Source organism: Nesoenas mayeri (assembly GCF_963082525.1).
Source record: "Nesoenas mayeri genome assembly, chromosome: 4".
NCBI classification, from domain to species: Eukaryota; Metazoa; Chordata; class Aves; order Columbiformes; family Columbidae; genus Nesoenas; species Nesoenas mayeri.
The window spans coordinates 67,529,424-67,549,387 of record NC_137540.1 but is presented as its reverse complement, the minus strand read 5'-3'; the positions used below and the strand labels follow the sequence as shown (position 1 = coordinate 67,549,387).

The 19,964-nt window shown below is 42.5% G+C and overlaps 1 protein-coding gene across 1 annotated transcript in view; it reads left to right on the top strand.

Annotated features, from left to right (window-relative positions):
- Positions 1 to 2,947: 2,947 nt before the first annotated feature.
- The window catches only part of HGFAC (HGF activator), a gene marked incomplete at its 5' end in the record, with an annotated part of 41,338 nt that continues 24,321 nt past the window's right edge, over positions 2,948 to 19,964 (top strand). Inside the window, 6 exons of the mRNA XM_080344190.1 lie at positions 2,948 to 3,013; positions 4,585 to 4,639; positions 6,471 to 6,567; positions 12,685 to 12,758; positions 17,619 to 17,732; positions 18,801 to 18,932. Of these exons, the coding sequence (XP_080200316.1) occupies positions 2,948 to 3,013; positions 4,585 to 4,639; positions 6,471 to 6,567; positions 12,685 to 12,758; positions 17,619 to 17,732; positions 18,801 to 18,932 (538 nt within the window). The remainder of the gene's footprint in view (positions 3,014 to 4,584; positions 4,640 to 6,470; positions 6,568 to 12,684; positions 12,759 to 17,618; positions 17,733 to 18,800; positions 18,933 to 19,964) is intronic.

Below are 19,964 nucleotides of genomic sequence, written 5' to 3'. Positions count from 1 at the left end.
ACTGGATGTGAGAATGGCTCTTTGGTCTTTGGCAGCGGGCTGCTGCAGACACAGTCCACTTGATGCGCTGTGTGCTGAGGAGGTGATGGCTGCGTGCACCGGTGCTGCCGTCACCTCTGGTTAGTCTGTCCCTGAGGTCAGCTGAGATTCCCGTAAACTGCCTGAGCACCAGTGATTGCAGCACTGGTGTACATGAGCAAATAAAAAAGGTTACAGTCGCTGAAAGTCCCTAAGCTCTCTGCTGCTTATTTTATCCCTGTTTTGATTATCTTCACATTGGAAGCTCTGTGCATCTGGATTCTTGATAGAGAGGCTGTGGATTCAGGCATGAACACACGTGAGGGGAAGGGATGGCCTCCCTGCTTGGTGCCTCTCTGCCTTTGGGGTCATTCCCAGCTCACCCAGCATTGTGCTGCTCAGTGGCTCTATGTGGAATGGCATAAAACCAGACCAGTGTAAGGGATTCATGTATCCCAGCTCTCCTTCCCCTGGTTTGTTCCCAGACTGTTCCTCCATGCACACTTCTTGTGCTGCTCATGGCTGAAAGATTCACATGATGACACACACGTGTATTTGCAGACCTTATCCTTCACCCTTATGAACTCCCAAGTACCCAAAGGCCTGTGAGATTTATAAGAATTCAGCATCAAAACTGAATCTTCAGTTTTTTGAGTATTTTCTTGCCAATGAGATACAAAGTTTCTCCAAAAAGTATATGGCATACTTAATTTTCACTGATTCTAGGAAAAGCCTGATGAAGGCAAGCAGACTTTCATCTCATTATAAATAGCTGCAAGAGTCACTGATCATTTAACATAATTTACAAACAAACTCTCAAATTCTGCCTTTTCTTTATGGCCATAAGGCCTGTTCAGACACCTCACTGCTGAACCAATGGAGGCAGTGTATATGCATTAATAGTAGTTAGGGTTTTTTAATGATTCATATCTGTCTGAACCCTGAAATCACTGGTTGTTATTCAGTTCTTATTCAGGGGTAATTCCCATCATAGGGTGGTGCTTCTGTGGCAGCTGTTGTCACTCCTGGCTTTGATGTCTTTTCCTTTTGCTTTGTGCCAGCACAATCCTATCAGCTAAAGTGGCTCCTGGTGTTGGTGCTTCTTCCTTTTTCTCATATTGAGGAATCAGAAAGACACTCTGCAACTTTTGTTTGTAATTTGATGTTTCTGGTCTTGGAAGTGATTTTTTTTTTTCCTTTTTGTCTGGAAATGTATGGAAGAGGGTATTTCCACAACTTTAAAGAAGTATCATGTCCCTCCCCTTGCTTTCTAGTCCTTGCTACCTCAATCTTCTGTTTTTTGCATAGCTCTTAGGAATTCTGAATGGAATAGCAGCTAATGGCACCTTTTTTTGTGGGGGAGGGTTTCGTTTGTCTGTTTTGCTTTTTCTTTCTTTGCACAATTTCAGTAGCCTGGATGGTAGGCAGATGTCTACAAACCATTGTGTAGGGACTAGTAGTTTAAAGCCTGGTGGCCTAAGTCACAAATGAAGGTAGGAATTGGAAATCTGTGTTCCAGCTTTGCCAGCTGTCCCCAGGTAGGTCAGACTGTACATCCTATTTCCATGTTTGAAATGAGTGTATATAAGACAGATCCATTCCACAAGTCTGTTCTGAGGCTTCAACTATTTCAGATCTTTAGACAACAAAAAAAATGCATAGAGGCAAAGAATTTTTTACTCCTTGTTTGCCCTTTGCTGACTTCTGGGAAGAAAATTCCAAATTTGCCTGGTTCCTGCTCTTCCAAGCCTTGCTGACAGTAGGAAGGTTTTGTCCATAAACCTATGCATGCACAACTGTACTGACAAGAACCATTACTGTGACAACAGACACAATGATGTGATATCATAGCCTGTGGAAATCCCCTCCAACATTATAAACCTTCATGGAAAAATAGTCTCCCCGCTGTGTTGCTTGGACCCTACAGCTCCGGTGTTCTTGGGTTAAAAACAACAGCAAGAAATTAAATCCCTTCCATAGCTGTGCTGGTAAAACTTCAAAGGGTAGAGCACAAGTTAAGCAAGGACTATGATATTCTTTCTGGCTCTGGGGATTTTGGGTGTGAAGAGGTGCGGTCCCTGACTGACAGGACATGGCTGGCAAAAGCCTCAAGCACAGGCACACTTGTACCAGCCAAACCTGTGGATTCTGGTTGTGAGGTGAGGTGGGGCTCAAACACACTCCACTGGTGAAATCTCAGTTTTAGCAATACCCTCTGCAGCCCTGTTAGAAATGCTTCTGCAGTGCAGTTGTCTCAGCCAAGCACTCGTAAGACAGAGATGGCTTTGCTCAAGTGGATGCAGAACGGAGTTTTTGGTACATTAAATGTTTTGTCAGATTAATGGCTATTTCCTTTCTCTTTAATTTTCCCAATCTGTTGCTGAAAGGCTGTTATTGTAAGTCATGGCTGGGCAGGTAACCATCTGTTAATGAGTAATTCATGTGTCTGATATCAGCATTGATCTGGTCCATATTTTGCAATGTAATGTCATCTCCTGAGTGGGATTGCTTGGAGATCCTTGTTATTGCTATGCCATGATTTAATTAGCTCCTGAAGGAAAAGAAATGGGAAACATCTTGAATGTAAATAATCTCTGAGCACAGACAACATTCGATCAGCTCCGCTGGAGCTGCTCTTAAACGCTTGTGGAGTACACCAGTGGTCATCTCTGAGGGTCAAGCACTTTGTAAACTCTTCACTCCCTGTGGTTTTGGGAGAGTGTCTCACTACCTGGCATTACCATCTACCCACAAAGACATTAATGATTAACAATGATAACAGCTGTGCTTACTTAGAAAACTAAAATACCCTAAAGTCAAGTAAATCACAGTCCCTTGCGAAAACTCGTTGCTGATTCACCCTCCTATTTCAGCCAAGCCCTGGAAGTTTCCCTCTGTGAGGCAAAATCTTTGTGAGATGAGAGCAAAGATGAAAGTCTGTGCTCCTTTCGCTGTTGTCTTGGTTCTGACTCTCAGCAGTGACTGTGCAAGGATGGTAAGTCTGATTCTTCTGTGTTGGAGTGGTGGATCACCTGTGTGCTGGCTGGCAGGACAATGTTGCCTTGGGGGTTGGATGAGTGAAGCCAATGACTAGACTGAAAGGAAGAGTGCTTCAAATGAAAAACAAAAGGAATTTGCCAAGTGAAGCCTCACAGCAGTGTTGACTAAGAGGGGGAACTGTAGGACACCTGGTCCCATATGTATCTTAATTTAAAGAAATTGCTTACATCCATGCCCTGCTAGGGAGAAAGAATGAGAGGGGAGGAAGGACAACAAAATCTGAAATACTTTGAAAATGCATCTCAGAAATGTGTTGACACAAGCAGGTACCTACAGTCGCATAGAGTGCTATCCTGTCAGGCATTACTGCTACCTGGTAACTGAACAAGCCAGCTTAGGTAACCATCTCCTTCTCAAACTTCTCCCTGTTTTCATGCCATGGCCTTCAGCATTTTCATCATGTGCTTTGTGTTTTGTGGTTTTTGTTGTTTTGTTTTGTTTCATTTTTTTGGGGGGTGGGGATAAGTGTACTCAGCAGCTACAGCGCTGCTGAACATGGCTGTTGACAATTTGACTTTGCTAGTTTGCTTAAACCCAGTCATGGCCTGGTATACATCATGGACTAGCAGAGCAACCAATAGCCTGGACCTTCAGTTGTGTGGCTTTATGATTAACCTTATTTCACTAGCTAGGTTAAAACCAGCTCAAATATACTTAAGCGATCCTAGTTATCCAAGTGAAGTACACAAGTAGCTCCTTAGACAATGCAGGTGGGAGCAGAGAGGAATATTCCCAGTGTCCAGGAGAAGTTTGGCCCTGGCTGAAGCTGTTGGAGACAGCTCAGTGCTGGCAGAGTTGGCGTGGACTGCAAAAACTGTTTCTTTCTTGGAACTGTTCAAACCCTTCCTATACATTTAACAACAACTTTGTCTTATCCACTACTTGTTATGTCCTCTGTCCAGTTCTACATCCATGATGTGCTGCTTCCCTGACTGCTTTTGTGATATTTTTATTTTGCTATAGTTCAGCTAAAGTCAGCACCTTTGGTGGCAACAGCACTTTATGTGTATTACCATTTTGTGTTATTTCCTATGACTTAAAATCAGGTCAGTCGGGTGGTCTTTGCTTGCTGATCAGTGGACCCAGATAAAGTAGAGGTTGTTTTTTTAACTAATGCCCTGGGGGATACAGCTAAATGGCAGGAAAAGTCAAGTGATAGGATATCATTTGTAACTTTGAACAGGCCCCAGAATGCATATATGGTTCCTTCCCAGAGAAATAGGAGATATGTTCCTTGGCAATAGAAATATATAATGGAGCAGAGCTTCAGCCTCTTTTGTACTGTGCTGGCTTTTCCTCACTTAATAAAGACATTTCACAAGCCAGTGTTTATCTACTCTCTCCAGACTGTGTCCTAGCAAAAATCACATACAAAGAATGAGATCTTTGCAGAAGCACTGGGACAAACACAATTTCAGGGCACCCTGGAAAGTATGTTTGTCTCTATAGGATGGTTCCCACAGTGAATTTGTGACTCCAATCCACATTCTCTTTTTCTCATTGTAGCACCACAAATCTGGGGCAGGAAGAGGCTCAAAACATGAGTTCACTCGCCCACAAGGTACAAAGTCAATTCCAGTATGTTTAATGACAGTAAGAATGATCTGCCTGTCTGTATTCATGCTGTGCAAGTCAGTAGTAAGCCTGTCTTTGTTTCAACATGAATAAGGATTATGGAATGGTTGTGCCAATATTAATTTTTATGTAGAGGGGAATTTGGGATTAGCTCAGGAATCTCAGGTGATTTTCCTTCAGGTGTGGATTAATGGGAAGATGATGATGGGGTTTTAGTTTGTCTGAGCTGGTGTGGCTTATGTTCACTCACAACATAGTGCTACTGAAGATGTGCAACTCCATTTTAATCAGAGCTGCATCTGTCCCCTGACTTTAAAATACATAAGCTATTTGTATATATAGATTCAATGTCTGCTATGGCCTTTGATTGCTCTGTGACAGAAGAGTTTGAGTCTCATGCAATTTGCTGGGTTGCATTTGTTTTGGTGGGACCTAAACCATCAGCATCCTGTCTGTTCACAGACATTGCAGACTTCCATTTTTATAGCTTTTGTTGTCCTGTGTTTTTTGCTGTTAGGGATTACATGAATTGGGCCATCAGTCATGCCTTTATAGCTTAGAACAACAAAATTTGGTGGCCTTTGGGATGTAATACATCTTCTGAATGGATGTATTTTCACAACTTTCCCAACTGCTTATAGTGGGAGGTATCAGAGAAGGTAAATATCTGAACATTTGTCCAGTTACTTCAGACAATGAAAATCAGACTTGAAAAAAGAATAGCAGAAGAGCTAGCAGTAGGTACTTCACATTGACAGATAAGGGGACAGTTAGTGCAGATTGAAAGGCTAGGACCACAGGGACAGGTTATTTTTTCCACAGTGCTAATGACTGGTCTCAGCAGCTATTTGGGATGATGAGTCTGGGCTTGTGAGGGTTAACAGATATCCCAAGGGTGTGTAGGAGCCCCAGCCATCATGGGAGGGGTAAGCTCAGGACAACAAGCAGTAGTACATCCTCATTGAGAAATGGAAACGTGTTGTGCACCCCATTGCTCTCCTATGGCAGTGGTTGGCTTCCAGTTCACACTCCCAGCTCTCAAAACTGGTTGCTTTTAGTGTAGTGGTTAAATAAGCTCTGATAGGTTTTGTGGTTGTGGTTTCCTGCCCCCTCCCTAGTCCCCCTTTTTATTTTTTTTTTCTTTTTATTTTTGGTTTCCTTCATTCTGAAGACTAATCTTGGAGGATTTTTTTCTGCTAGACTCCCACTAGCCCTCCTTAGACTCCCACCACCCTTCCTTAGACTCCCATCAATGATGTGGCAAACATAAACTTGCCAGTCCCATCAATTTCTCCCCATTTGCAAGGAATCTGCGTATCCCAAAGGGAAGGTGTTATGATCAAAATTATTTGCAATTTCCACCAGTCTTTAAAAACCTCCTTTCTTCTGACTGTTCTATTTCAGCTTGTGCTATCTGGTGGCTTAATTGTTTTAAACAGATGTTATGACGTGATATGGAGCCTGAAAGGATACCACTTCAGAAATCAATTTAATATGCTATTATAATACTACATAATTAGAAATTATAATTGCAATTAATGAATATAATTGGCATTTGCTGTACCAGAAATTGCAATATATTTTGAGCTGAAGCCATCCGAGATCTTTATTCCACCACACAGCCCATTAAACTTTGTTGATTCAGTCATTACATAGGATTATAAGCCTCTTTTATGCACTGTAAGTTACAGAGGCATAGAGTCCAGCTGAAAAACCTGAAGATATCTATCTTCATAATTTCATATAATAACATATAATGCTTTTACCTGTGAGTTGGATTTCAGCTACATGATGAGCTCTTTATTCTTGTATTTCAGTGTTTACAGAAGATGGAAATTTATGCAAATTTCCTTTCCGGTATGGTGGAAGGTTTTATCACTCATGTTTATCAAATTTATTTTCCCGAAAGAAATGGTAAGTTAACAGTGCTCATAAATGAAAACAGCCATGAAATGAAAATGTCATCCTTTTAGTACTTTCACCTTGTTTTTAGAATTGTTAACTTGGGCTTGATATCGTATCCAAGGAGACCCACACAGTTCTCCTGCTTGTAGTCATGACCTCAGATCAAGACTTGTGCTCAGAGGAGAGGGAGCCCAGTTGTGGGGTCTCCAGGACCACAAAAAACACAAGAACTGCAGAAATGTTTCCTCCTTGGCCTTCTTATTGGAATTCCGACTTACAGGAGTGGCAAGAGCTTGCACAGAAAGGGGAGGACTGATGGGATGACCTCATAGAAACCTTCTGCTGAGGGAGAAAAGAGAGATTCAGACACCTGTAAAAGACGACACTCCGTTAAGGAACTGTTTGATTTTTGTGGGCCATACTTGAACCGCAGCAGAGAACACACGATTTCTGAGGACAGTGGAAAGCGTTGGTTTTGTTTGTTTGTTTTTCTCTTTCTCCATGTCTCTAATTTCTATCTAGATTGGCACCAGGCCCTTTTTGGACAGTGCAGTAGTAAGAGGTGAGGTATTGCTCCTATTTGTGCGGTAATGATTTATTCTACTAGTGTGTTTAAGTACAGGTCTCCTTATTTTGGGCAAAGGTTATCTTTTGACATATGTGGAAGTTGTTAAGGCATTCATATTAATTTTGAGGTAGGGGCAGTCAGGTGGGAACCCTACTGCATCAAGAGCTGAATAAATAAGACTAACTTTGTAGGCAAACCTATCTCATATGTGTATATTAACAGAAGTCAAAAGCAATAAAGCAGGGAATATATGAGTACCAGTAATGTATGCACAGATGAGCTATGTGAAAGGCACATACTTGCATGTTTTCAGGGTGTAGATGATAACAAATTTTATTTTACTCACCCATGCCAGGCAGAATTCTAATTTTTTTACACTAGGCTGCCTAATTTTCTCGTGATCTGTGTCATCTTGATAGGACAAGGGGTAATGGGTACAAACTGGAACACAAAAGGTTCCACTTAAATTTGAGAAGAAACTTCTTCTCAGTGAGGGTGACAGACACTGGAACAGGCTGCCCAGGAGGGTTGTGGAGTCTCCTACTCTGGAGACATTCAAAACCCACCTGGACACCTTCTTGCGTAACCTCATCTGGGTGTTCCTGCTCCAGCAGGGGGATTGGACTGGATGATCTTTCGAGATCCCTTCCAATCCCTGACATTCTGTGATTCTGTGATCTTTCTGACAGCATATCTAAGTGTAAGCGCTCGTGCAACGTAAACACAGCACATACCTTCTGACACAAATAGACACAGAGCTTCAGGCTAGGAGACTGCTTCTGAATTGCCCCAACACCCATAGATACAATCCAGATAGGAAAAAGAAAAGCCTCAAGGAAACAAGAATTCAAGAATATCTCAAGTTAGGGAACTGGAATAATTTTTGAGTTTGAACACAGTCTTTGATGAACTGTAGCCACAATGAATTTGGCCTTTATACCCACTTAATTTCATACAATGCTTAAGATGGATTATGACACTCTGTGTATTTGTTTTCAGTCAGGCCACAGAAATGGAAAACCGCATGAATGGATGGGATCCAAGGTTAGAGCACACTTTAGAGCTGACCTTGGACAACTTGCTCTTATGGTTCCAAATTTTTAAAAGTAGTTTACAAGCAGGGAGATGAGGAGGAAGACACATGGAGCTGTTCAGACTCGACAGGTCATTTCACCTCTTGGCTGACCTTCTGGTCAGTGTTCACTGTTCTTTCATAAGCTAAAAGCAACACAATGTGTGACTTCAGACACAGAGGTGCTGGGAAAAGAGCCACGAGAAGCAGTGGGGAAACCTGCTCTGTGCGTTTTTGTGTGACTTGAGCCTAGCCCAGGCTGGACTGATGCTGAATAACTGATCTCAGGGGACCTGGCAAGAAGCAGGTGGGGGCAAGGCTTGTGTCCTTCCTCCCTGCCTGACTGCGAGCTGCTAGTAACAATGGAGATGATGGGAGGTTGGATGTAACCTGCACCTTTGGGGACAAATGCAAGGAGCCTAGCCCAAGAGAGTGCTGGATTATGCACTTAATGAGTCCATGTCCTTAGTCCTCAAATCATACTTTAAGACAAGATCACGGGCAGGACTCTAGTGTGCGCCAAAGCCTGCTCCAATTTGCTTTAATTTTGTTATATGTTTTCCCATACTACATACAACACAGATATTGTATGATAGACCATAAAATTAAGTTAAATAAAAAGATAGTCCTCCTACAGAAAGCATTTAAGAGCAGTCTCTATCTTAATACAAAGCTGGATGTCTCATTTATGAAAGCTACTGTGTTGATTGAAAAGGCTAAATGTGGAAGTCAACCAAACATGACCTTGTCCATTTGTAACATTAAATGCTTCAACCTACATCAGAGTCCTGACCACAGAAACCTCTTACTACTTACTCTGAGAGCAACAAACAAGTTATATCTTTATAAATATTTATCAAAAACACAGGAAACAATACAAAATAATTGCAGTAGTCAAATAACAATCTTCCTTTAACAGTATCTGGTATTGAATTTCCCTTTAATTATAAGCTGTTTTCACAGATAAATTACTATTACCTCTTACCAGGTACAAGGATGTAATGTAAATTTGCCTTTTGTGTTGAAGAGAAAAAATTAGCTGGAACTGTTGCTAAAGATCATTGATACCTCCAGAAAGACAAACCAGTGTAGGGACAGAGAAAATGGGGGTGCAACAAACACCCATGAGAGCAAATGGGGAAGCTGGTCTGAATCGCGACCAAGCTGTGACTGCAGGGATGCTGCCAGTGCCCTGCCCCTGTGTCCCATGGTGGGATGGGTTCCCTTGAGATCCTGCTCAAGGGGAATGGCTGGAGGAGATTTTGGCTCAAATTTTAGCTGTGACTGGGAAGGTGCTGATATGCACCCTGGAGAAGCCTTGTCCTGTGCTCAAGTAGTGGATGTGTGGGTCCCCATTGTGCCAGGTTGCAAGGAGGGGTGGGCTTAGGTCTGTATAGGAAGGGCAGGGCTTAGGTCTGTATAGGAAGGGCATGATCTTATCCTCTTCTCTGGAAACAGTAGGATTGGATACTTTACCACAGACTGGAAACACTGCAAAGAAGGGTTTATTTTGGGCTAGCTGGATTACAAGCTGGAAAGTTTATTGCAGTCCTGGAAAGAAGAAGGACGTGGGGTGAGCCAGGAGATACCAAGCATCAGGCTCTGGAGTTTGCTACTGCTGCTGGTGGCTGATTTGGTGTTGTCGGGCAAAGTCTGGCCATCGCTCTTGGTCAGGACAGCACCTAAAAAAGTCCGAGGGAACTTCCAGGCCTTGAACACGGTGACAAGAGCAGATGTGATGGTGGAGCTCTTTGCTTCCACCAGTCTGGCTCTGGCCTGTGGCTTTACTTGCTTTCCAGAATGTCATCTTATTAAAGCTCCCAAAATGCTCCTCATGCATAAGTGGCTTTCCATTTATCCTGCCTACCAGTCAGGCCTTATCTGTGATACACCATTTTTCCTGTCCATTTCAATGTTTTTTATAATACCAGACATTTAAAAATGTTGTTTAAATCAGTTCCTCGAAGTGGACTTCTCTGGTGTAATTAATTCCGTATTCGTGTGTTTAAATTTTCGCTTTTTTATTGAAAATTTGATGTGACAGGCTAATGTAAAGACATTATCTCATAAATTTAGGGAGTAGGCCCATTTACAAGTAACAGCAAGGAATAATAAGCCTGTTTGGTTGGTCTGGCTGTTGGAGGTAACATCCCATGAGACTGATATGTCATCAAGTTTTTGGTAAGCCTCCCAGCAAAGAAGAGATTTTAAAAAGAGGGAGATTAGTTAAGTAGCTTTGAGAATGTGCTGAGCTTCTCCCAGACAGTTAGCAATAGGACAAGGGGGCATGGGCTTAAACTCTGCCAGGGGAAATTTAGGCTGGATATTAGAAAGAAATTCTTTCCAGAGAGAGTGGTCAGGCATTGGAATGGCTGCCCAGGGAGGTGCTGGACTCGCCGTCCCTGGAGGTTTTTAAAGTGAGGTTGGACATGGCACTTAGTGCCATGATCTAGTAAACGGACTAGAGTTGGACCAAGGGTTGGACTCGATGATCTCTGAGGTCTTTTCCAACCCAGTCGATTCTGTGATTCTGTGTGATTCTGAGATACGTGGCAGAAAATATAAAAGAATTATGTGAATGTGCAAGAAGTCGACACTGAGGAGGCATCGCAGGGGAGGACTGGCCTCCTCATAGTCACCGTGAGGAGACAGGGAAGGAGGGGGCTGGTTGTGAAGACCACTGGGTGGGAGTACCAGAAAGTTGTGGAAAGGTGGTGCAAGAAGCCTCTGTCAGGGTCTCTGATTGCAAAAGAGACATTTAAGAGGGGAAAAATGGAATTCTCCATTTGCTTACAACTTGACTGCTGCTGGACAAACTCCAGAGACTGTTAATTTGCATATAAATAAGTTTTTTCCCCCTAATGATCAGAGTTTGCCTGAATTCTTTAGATGTATATGGAGCCCTTTCTGTTTGCTGCTCAGTGTAATGTCGCTCTGCTGAAACAATCATTAAGTCAGTCAGAAAAATTTGGATTCTTCTTCCCCATCATGGCCAGCACAGATGAAGTGTTCAGCCAGAGATGGTTTTGCCAACAATGGGACAAACACTGCACTGCTGAGAACCATTTTCAACTTACTCCTCACCTTAATTCTTATGAGTATTTGACCATCCTTTAAAAATCCACGATCTATGTCCTACCGAAGGAGCACAAAGAAATTTCCATTAACTCCCAGCAGCCTCACCGGCCTTAATGCCTGTGAGAAAGCAGCCTCTTTCAGATCGTGTCAAGTTAATCTGCACTAGACTACCAAGCACCTTTCTTTTTGTGCTCCTTATATAACTGAGGTCACAAAACTTAATATGCATGGCCTATTCAAATGCTCCATAGGAATGAAAGCATTTTAAATACCACATAGCATCTAATTAAGAAGCAAAATAGGGCAGTTAAAATGGTAGACATGCTCTACAATAACATTTCTATCTAACTTGTGACTTCTTGGGGTAGAAAAATATCTGATAACACAACTGTTCAAGGTATGATAAAAACATGCATAATATAGATTATCAGGCTCATTCAATAAAGCAAACTTCCATTTCTTCCAATGCCATATAATCACCCATTTTCCTGTGTAGAGGCAGCTGATACTTATTATGCTGCATAAGAGCTGGTTAGGGAGGATGTTTTGGTAGATGGTGTGTTGGGATAGGACATGGACCTCCAAAGTTCAACCTTGCTTCAGTCGCACACTCCCTGTGTGGCCTTGGGGAAGCATCTGTCTACCTCTGCAAATAGAGAATGGCAGCTTAATGCTCCTTGGTATGCTGTGAGCCTTCGAGATAACAGACCGATGAGGGTAGGGAAATGTGTGGATAAAACAGTTGTCAAAGTTGGTCTCAGTAGGATTCCCACAGGTGGCATGGTGTGCAGGATTCAGGATTCAGCCTGCTGCTCTGCAAAAAAGAGAGGTTTTATCTGTGTGTTTGGAAATCACCCCCATGCCAGCAATTTCCTCATTTCATCTGTCATGTTAAAAAATAGAAATGCTTTAAGGGAACTGAGTGCTAAATAGGTTTGCCACTAAAAGCCAGCAAAAATTCCCTCTGTGGACAGTCTTCTACCTCTACAGATTATTAAAATAACTGACAGGCATAAAAAGTGGGTTGGGTTCTGTTTGGCATGTTTTGTAATTATAAAGGAGACATAATTTATTTGCTTTGGTTTTGGTTTTTATTTACGCCTTTCATTTTCTAATCTTAAAAATAGAAAGAAAGTTGGGTTTTTGTGGAGGATTTGTTGGAGATCTCAGATCCTACTTCCACATCTCATTCTTAATCTATATTTATTTTGAGAGAAATGCAGTAGAGCATCTTTAACAAAAGAAAGCATATTTTTCCTCTGGTGTTAAGAGAGTTTGAATGAAACACACACTAGTTAGGAAAAAAAAATAAAAATCCATGTTACCAAAGAGTGAAGGCCATATTGTTTCAGTGCAAACATCCAGGTTGTTTAAACCTGCACTAAACTGAATGTTTAATTCTTTTCAGGTGCTCAACAACACATAACTACGACCGGGACAGGAGATGGGGACATTGCGCTTCCTTGCCTAAAGACCACTCAGGTAAGGTGGGCCACTGCTGAGTTGCTCCAGATACTTGGCTCCTCCTTTGCCACTTGCACTAAGGAAGGATGATGCCTTCAGTGCTACTTGGTGTACACAGAACCAACCTTCACATTAGCTGTTTCTGGGATCTCTCTGTGGCTCTCTATAATCACAGCATTAGACTGTGAATATCACACAGTCTTTAATTCACTTTCTGTTGACTAATTTGAAGCCATGGAGAAGAATTATGATAACGCCAACATGGAAATCTGAACTGCTGCTGGAGCCGAGGGCACAGAGGCATTTGCCTTCTCCTCCCTTGTGGCTTGGATGTGCCTTCAAGTTTTCTCCTCATTTAATCAGCTACATTTTCTGGTTTTTTGACCAGTTAATTTTTTAGAATGCCGTACAGCACATGACCATCACTTACAGCTGTCCTTCCTCAAGACCTCAGGCTAGAAGTCAGGCCTTCAAAACCTGACTTCCTTGGGAATTGGGCTGTGTCAGAGAAGACAAGAGGACAGACTCTTGTAGGAGTATTAGGGGACAAAGAAAGGGTTACTTAGCTGAGCAGTACTACTGCTTTGTGTGGATCACAGCTCACCACTGCTACAACTACCTCATTGTGAAAGTCTGTCTAAAACGGGAAGCCAAGGTCTGTGGCAAACTCTCCTTTCTATATAAATCACTTTTAATTGACACACTGGGTGAAAGCACCATGTCGCAGGCAGTTCAGTGGGGAGCATGCATCTCTCTCCCCAGTACTACCTCGATGGCTGGACCTTGATTATCTCTCTCTCCTCAGCTCCATGTTTCATCAGCTGGATGCCAGAGGATCTCATTTTATAAGGAACATATGTATCTAATTCTCAATTTATACAGTGACAGACCAGCATTGAAAAATCAGGTGTTTCACTGATCTGACTTGATGCCTCTGAGTTTTTTTTTTGGCTCTGCACCTAGATGTTGATCATCTTCCTCTTTTCTCCTTTGCAATACTTTCAAATGTGATCTGTCTTGTTTAGTCTGCAGGATATGACCAGATGCCCTTAGATGTTTGCTTCCTACTTTCAAATGAAGGAGAAACTCATTTTCCACCATCCCCTGGCAGGGAATTCTCTGTCAGGAGTCTCATCGCCAAGCTGATTGCAGTCTACCAGAGCACTTGAAAAGCCAGTGTTAGCTGAATCACACTGACAGTCTAAAATTAAGCAGTATACAGCATCATCCTTTTAAACTTAACAACTTTAAATTCTTTTCCAGCCTGATTTTAAAACAGATTAACAGGAGATCAGAGACAAATGACCTAACCCTCAAACAAGCAGCAATGCATGTACCTTTGTAATGCAAGTATGTCAGGCATGAACATAGACTTTATAGACAGTTCATGTTTACAAGAGTCAAGTTATGAAGGCTGCATGCACTTATTCATGAGTGCCCTCCCAAAGCTTAAAATGTTGGAAGCTGTAGCTCGTGACTGCTTTAATCCGCTGTTGAAACACTACACTGTTTTGGGGCTTGCTGGCTTATTTTTGTCTGTTACCCTCCACAGTGTTGGATAGGATGGTTTACAACAAGAAAGCCCCCTTGTCTGCCTGCCCCTTGAGGAAGGGTATCACTGTCGATATATCCTAATGCCAGAGAGGGTTTGCCCTGGCTGCTTTTTTTGCAGAAAAATAAAGAGATGTATGTGTGAGAGAGGAAAGGAAACAGAAAACAGGATGGGTAGCTGGAAGAGATCACTGCTGGCTATTGCAAAGTAAAGTATTTCTGAAAGCATTAGGAATTGTGTAAAATTAAACTAAAATGTCTTTAGCTGTTCATTTCTTTATAAACATAAGTCTACTTTACTTTTTAAGCAGCAAGTGTTTGTACTTGGGAAAATGTTTAACAGATCAACCAGCCACAGCTTAAAGAGAAAAGTTTTATTGTGAGGTTGAAAGGAAGGAGTGGCATAGTGACTGAAGGGAATTTCAAGCAAATGGGAGGAAAGTTTGCTCCTGGGGAAGATAATTAGGAAGAAAGAAGCAGTCAAACTGAATCATGTTGATCTTTAAAGTATGGAAAAATATACAATTTTGTTGGGAAAAAACCCCCACCAAAATATTAAACATTTGGGAGAATCTCAACCACTTTATAGACACTTGTAAAACAAGAAAAAAAAGAATTTTTGGGGAGAGAGTGTATCCTTTGGCCATGAGAGAGTGGTGAGGAATCTGTGAACTGGGGTGGGGAAGGAGCTGGTTGAAAGCAAAGGCTGAAGCATGAGTTCACTCCAGGCCAAGAATACCATGTGTACCTGGGGAGTTGACCTGAAACCATTGGAGCTGCTTACAACTTAGTGTTAAGCAAGTGTTGGAGGCATTGATCCAGAAAAGTACATCTGCTGACTTCAAGAGAAAGTTTAATCAAAAAGTGTTTATTTTCAGGATGAAGTGAAGCTCAGGTATGAAGGCTCTGCTGGAGGGAGATGTTAGTACTGCACTGTACAGAGCCAGAGCTCTCCATAACAACACCCAAGGTGCTTGTTCAAACCCCTCCTGAAATCCACAGGAGCTTTATTGCTGCCTTCAGATTTCCACAGGATCCTCCACTCCTGCCCAGAAGATCTCTGTGGAGACTGTGTGCAGTATCTGCCCAATGTGACCCCTTCACACATATGGGCCAACTGGGCAGTGAACATGTAGTTCATATATATTTACATTTATATGCATAAAAGTTCAATGACTCTATATGTGGGACTTCCAGATCTTGGGCAATGTGTTAGGACTACTGCTCTGAATGTCTGGAAACCTTGGACAAATGGCCAAAACCCCAGACTTGGGAGAAAAGTACCAGACAGTGTGTTTTTTGAGAGATGTTTGGACTGATATGGAAAGAAGAAGTGGGGTAGTGTGGGCTGTGCAGGCAGGAGGAAGAGGCATCACCCCAAGAGGCACTCTGGGGAAGAGCAGTCCCTGTTCTGGGAAAAGTGGGTGACAGAAACAGAAAGTTTTTGTGAGAAGATATGGGTAAAAAGGCAACAAAATTCTACTGCTCTTTCAGCAGAGCCTCAGAGATGAACCTGAAGTCAAGGTGAATGCTAGCAGGCATGGAGTATTTTACCCATGAGGGTGGGGAGATACTGCTGGGTGGCTTTAGACACCAGCAGAGCAGGGAGGGACTTGGCACTTCCCAGTTAATGGATAATTAATGGTGGGCAGGATTCTTTACAGGGAGATGTGGAATGCCCATGTGCTTGTGAGTAGAAGTTGTTCCTGGACTTCAAGGTGGGTGGATAGGGATGCAGAATACCCTGGGGAAGTCAAGCTGGAGAGACAGGTGGGATGCAGTGAGGGAAAAAAACCAGAGGCCTGGAAGTACTCTTGCAGATTTAATGAGTGTACTCAATAAATTACTTGAGCACTACTGTACCAGAAGATGGTCTGGAGATAAAGTTATGGTTTAGATGTGATGGGAATAGGAAATACAGGACTTTCCTTTGAGGAAACATTACATCACTTAAAGTTTCATAACTATCAAACTGCAATAATAGTAGAAACATTGCTGCCTTTACTTGCTTTCCCTTGATGTTATCCTGGAGTGAAACTACCAGTGAATACACCCAGGCCTGCTATCTGATCTCAATTACATCACTCTCTTCTGAAGTAAATATTTTGATCTGTGCAGGGAAACTTTCATATTTACGCTGCTGTAGCGAAGTTCAGGATATACCTTTTGTGCTTTGCTTCAGTTCTATATGTATGTGTCTGTGTTTCTATATGTTGCATCCCATGCTTAGGACCACACACTCTAGCACCTGGATTCAGCAACTCTACAGTTGCCCTTGAGGAGTCTGACTAGAATTGAAAGGGAGAATTTGAATGCAGACAAGTTGCTGGGCCAGCTCTGTAGAGGGTGTAAAATGTGATGTTGGTTGACTTCAGTGGAGATCTACTCCTTAACACTGCCTGAAATCAGGAATGTCGGATGCCCAGCAAGACTCTGACAACTTTTGCATTGCACATTGCCAAGTAAAACTTCCATTGTAGGAGTTAGAGGGTTGCACTGGCAAACCCTCTCTCCTTCTCCTTCTCCTTCTCCTCCTTCTCCTTCTCCTTCTCCTTCTCCTTCTCCTTCTCCTTCTCCTTCTCCTTCTCCTTCTCCTTCTCCTTCTCCTTCTCCTTCTCCTTCTCCTTCTCCTTCTCCTTCTCCTTCTCCTTCTCCTTCTTTCTCCTTCTCCTCTTCTCTCTCTTCCTCTCTTCTCTCTTTCCTCTTCTTCTCCTCCCATGATTTAGAAAATTCCTTAAAAAACAGAGATACATTAGACTGGTCCAGTTTAATCTTGCTTGGCCTGATTTACTGGGATGTGCCCTCATGCTGCTTTAATTTGTTTTCCTTTCTTCCACCTATCCATTCGTTTTAGACATAACCCAAAAATCCACAGCAAATTCTTCTGTCGAGGATTGTCCTTGGTGTAACTGGAAAGAGAGAAGCACAGATCCGGTCACTGATGTTGGAAGGCGAGGTGTGCAGGGCAATAACCCTGGCAGAGGCATTGCTGCAGCCTTCCCTCCCCAGTGTAAAGGCACAGCTCCATCTTGTGGGCATTTGTCCCATCTTCTTCCTCACCACCGCTCTGGCACCTTCATCCGTGCCTGGACCTACCACCTTTGGACAAGTTACTCTATACGGTTTTTAAAAGCTGGATAAATGTAGCTGTACAGCTGGAAACAAACCCAATGTAAACTGGTTGGATAAACATTGTTTTAGATTAATAGGCGGTATTACACCTGTTGTGTATTGAACGAAAATGGTTCATGTAACCAAAATGACATCTAACACAACAAAACATGGCTTGTCTGGCACCTGTTAACAACAGCTTCTTACATGGTCTAGATCACTGTGCAAACAACCCTTGCCAGAATGGAGGGACCTGCTCTCTTGCTCATGGCCATAGGATGTACCACTGTACCTGTCCCGAGGAATTCACGGGCGAGGCCTGTCAGATGAGTAAGTATCTTCTTCCGTGAATGTTACAACATGAAATACAAGCAGTAAGTAGATCTCATTAATGTTTGATTAATGAAAAGGTAGTGCTGTTGTGATGGGAGAGACCCCTGCAGCATGAATGTTTGTGTAGGCGGATTTCCAGATGGTTATGACAGACAATCCACTACTGACAGGGCAGCTGAAATTAGCACAATTATAGAGATATAACACACAAAGAGCCTCTTCCTCTCCCTATGCTGTTTTTAAGATTTAAATATCCCTTATATGGTTAGAAACTACTAATAATATCATCTAGTAGGTATGGCAGGGAGACATGAAAAAGCAACAAAATTTCCTGTATGCCTTATTCCTTATGTATATGCATACAGGGCTCCATTACGACTTTTCCTGCAAAGTCAGCTTTGCACCAGGGCAGCTACTTCACTTTCAGGGTAGTCATTTTCAAAGGAGAAGAGTCAGGCCAAAAGGCTTTTCTTGGGTTATTTTTCCAGTTTTATGGTGGTGTTACTCCTAATTTACTGCGTGTCAAGCAAGGAATTAGGCTTTTACGTTGAAGGTTTTCAGTTGTGCTTGCTGTTGTTTAGTGAAGGCTTTTCACAGAATCATCTAGGTTGGAAAAGACCCTCAGGACCATTGAGTCCAACAATTAACATAACACCACCAAGTCCACCACTAAAAGCTGTTCCCTGCAGCTCTTGGCTTCTCTCCCAACAATAAGCAAGAAAACCTTTTTCAGTTCTGTTGCTCTACTGTCTCCAGCACAGCCCAGCAACTGTGGATGATGCAGTAAAGTGGGACAGATGCAAGTATATAGCAAAGATTTGATTTTTTATGTGTTTGTTGAAAGAACTTCTGAAAGGAAGGGCTCAAGTAATGTGGATGCTGTCATGTTTATAGGGGTTTAGGAGAAAGCCACCTCTGTCTTGAGCAGGGTATGATGCAGATTGTGGTCCCATTCCTCACAAGAAATAACCTCAGAAAACCTGGGTGTTTTTTGTTTGTTTGTTGTTTTGTTGTTTGTTTTGTTGTTTGTTTTTTTTGATGTTGTTGTGTTTTACTATCTTTTAGAGAAATGTTTTGACAACAGTCTCCATGAGTTCTTTGATATGGGCATGAGCTGGGCCAGAGTCCAACAAGGAGCTGTGGAGCAGTGCACGTGCGTGGATGGCCAGATTGAGTGCGAGACTGTCAGACACAAAAGTAAGGCCCTATTTTATATTACAGATATTGGCCTGCATGGCGTGGGGATAAAGGACAGTAAGGATATCGAAGTCAGAATGTCTTATACACAGTAATGCTGCTCTTGCAGCTCATGCACCCTCCCCAAAAAAGAAAACTTCAGCTTTCCATTAGTAAGTAGTAATGCTGACCCAGGAAATCACCTCACTGTGATCATCCTTATTTGAGGAAGCAATTATATGCATTAAGCTGAATTTTAGGGACATAGCTCAGTGTTTTCTTTACCAAGGATGCAATCCCGAATTGCAGCATGTAAGAATATGCAACAGATTATATAGTAGAAGTGGCAAAATTTCTGACCTTACGAGCTCTTTTCCAAAACTGTAACCTCCCTGAGAGGCACACCCTCCTCTGTCTCCCCTGCACACCTACAATTGCTTCATGTTGTTGTTTCACCTCTGGGATTTTTTCCCAAGCCTTGCACACTCTCGAGTTGCCAGCACATAAACTCTACCAACTTCCAGGATCCTATTTGCCCTGCGTCAACCCCAGAGTCCACATGATTTTTGGCCCCACGTACCCATTCATGGCTGGGGTGATGCTTATGTTTTGAAGCCTTCTCCTTGTTTTGGGGCTCCCAAATGTTTGACACAGCTGACCAGCTGGCTGCAGGTTGCCTCTTATCTGATGAAGTCAGCACAGCACCTCCCTTTTGGATGGAGAGATGGTGGGAAACAAACCAGTATGCCTCACCTATATATGTATGTGCTCTGGTATGGCTATTCTGTTATTCAGTCCAGCTGACTTTTACCATGCCCAGACTCCCAGGTAGTTTGCAGTACTGAGTAAGCTCCATGAAAGCCCTTTGAGCTAGTTAGGTACTTTTATTCCCACCTTACAGCACTGGAAACTAAAACATGGAGAGAGTTGGTGGCTTTCTAGGACATTGGGAGTCCACGAGAGAGTTGAGAAATTTGATAGAACTTAATACTTTCCAGTCACAGATCCTAAATATTTAGCTGAGCTCCCTGCTAGATACACTACTACAAATTC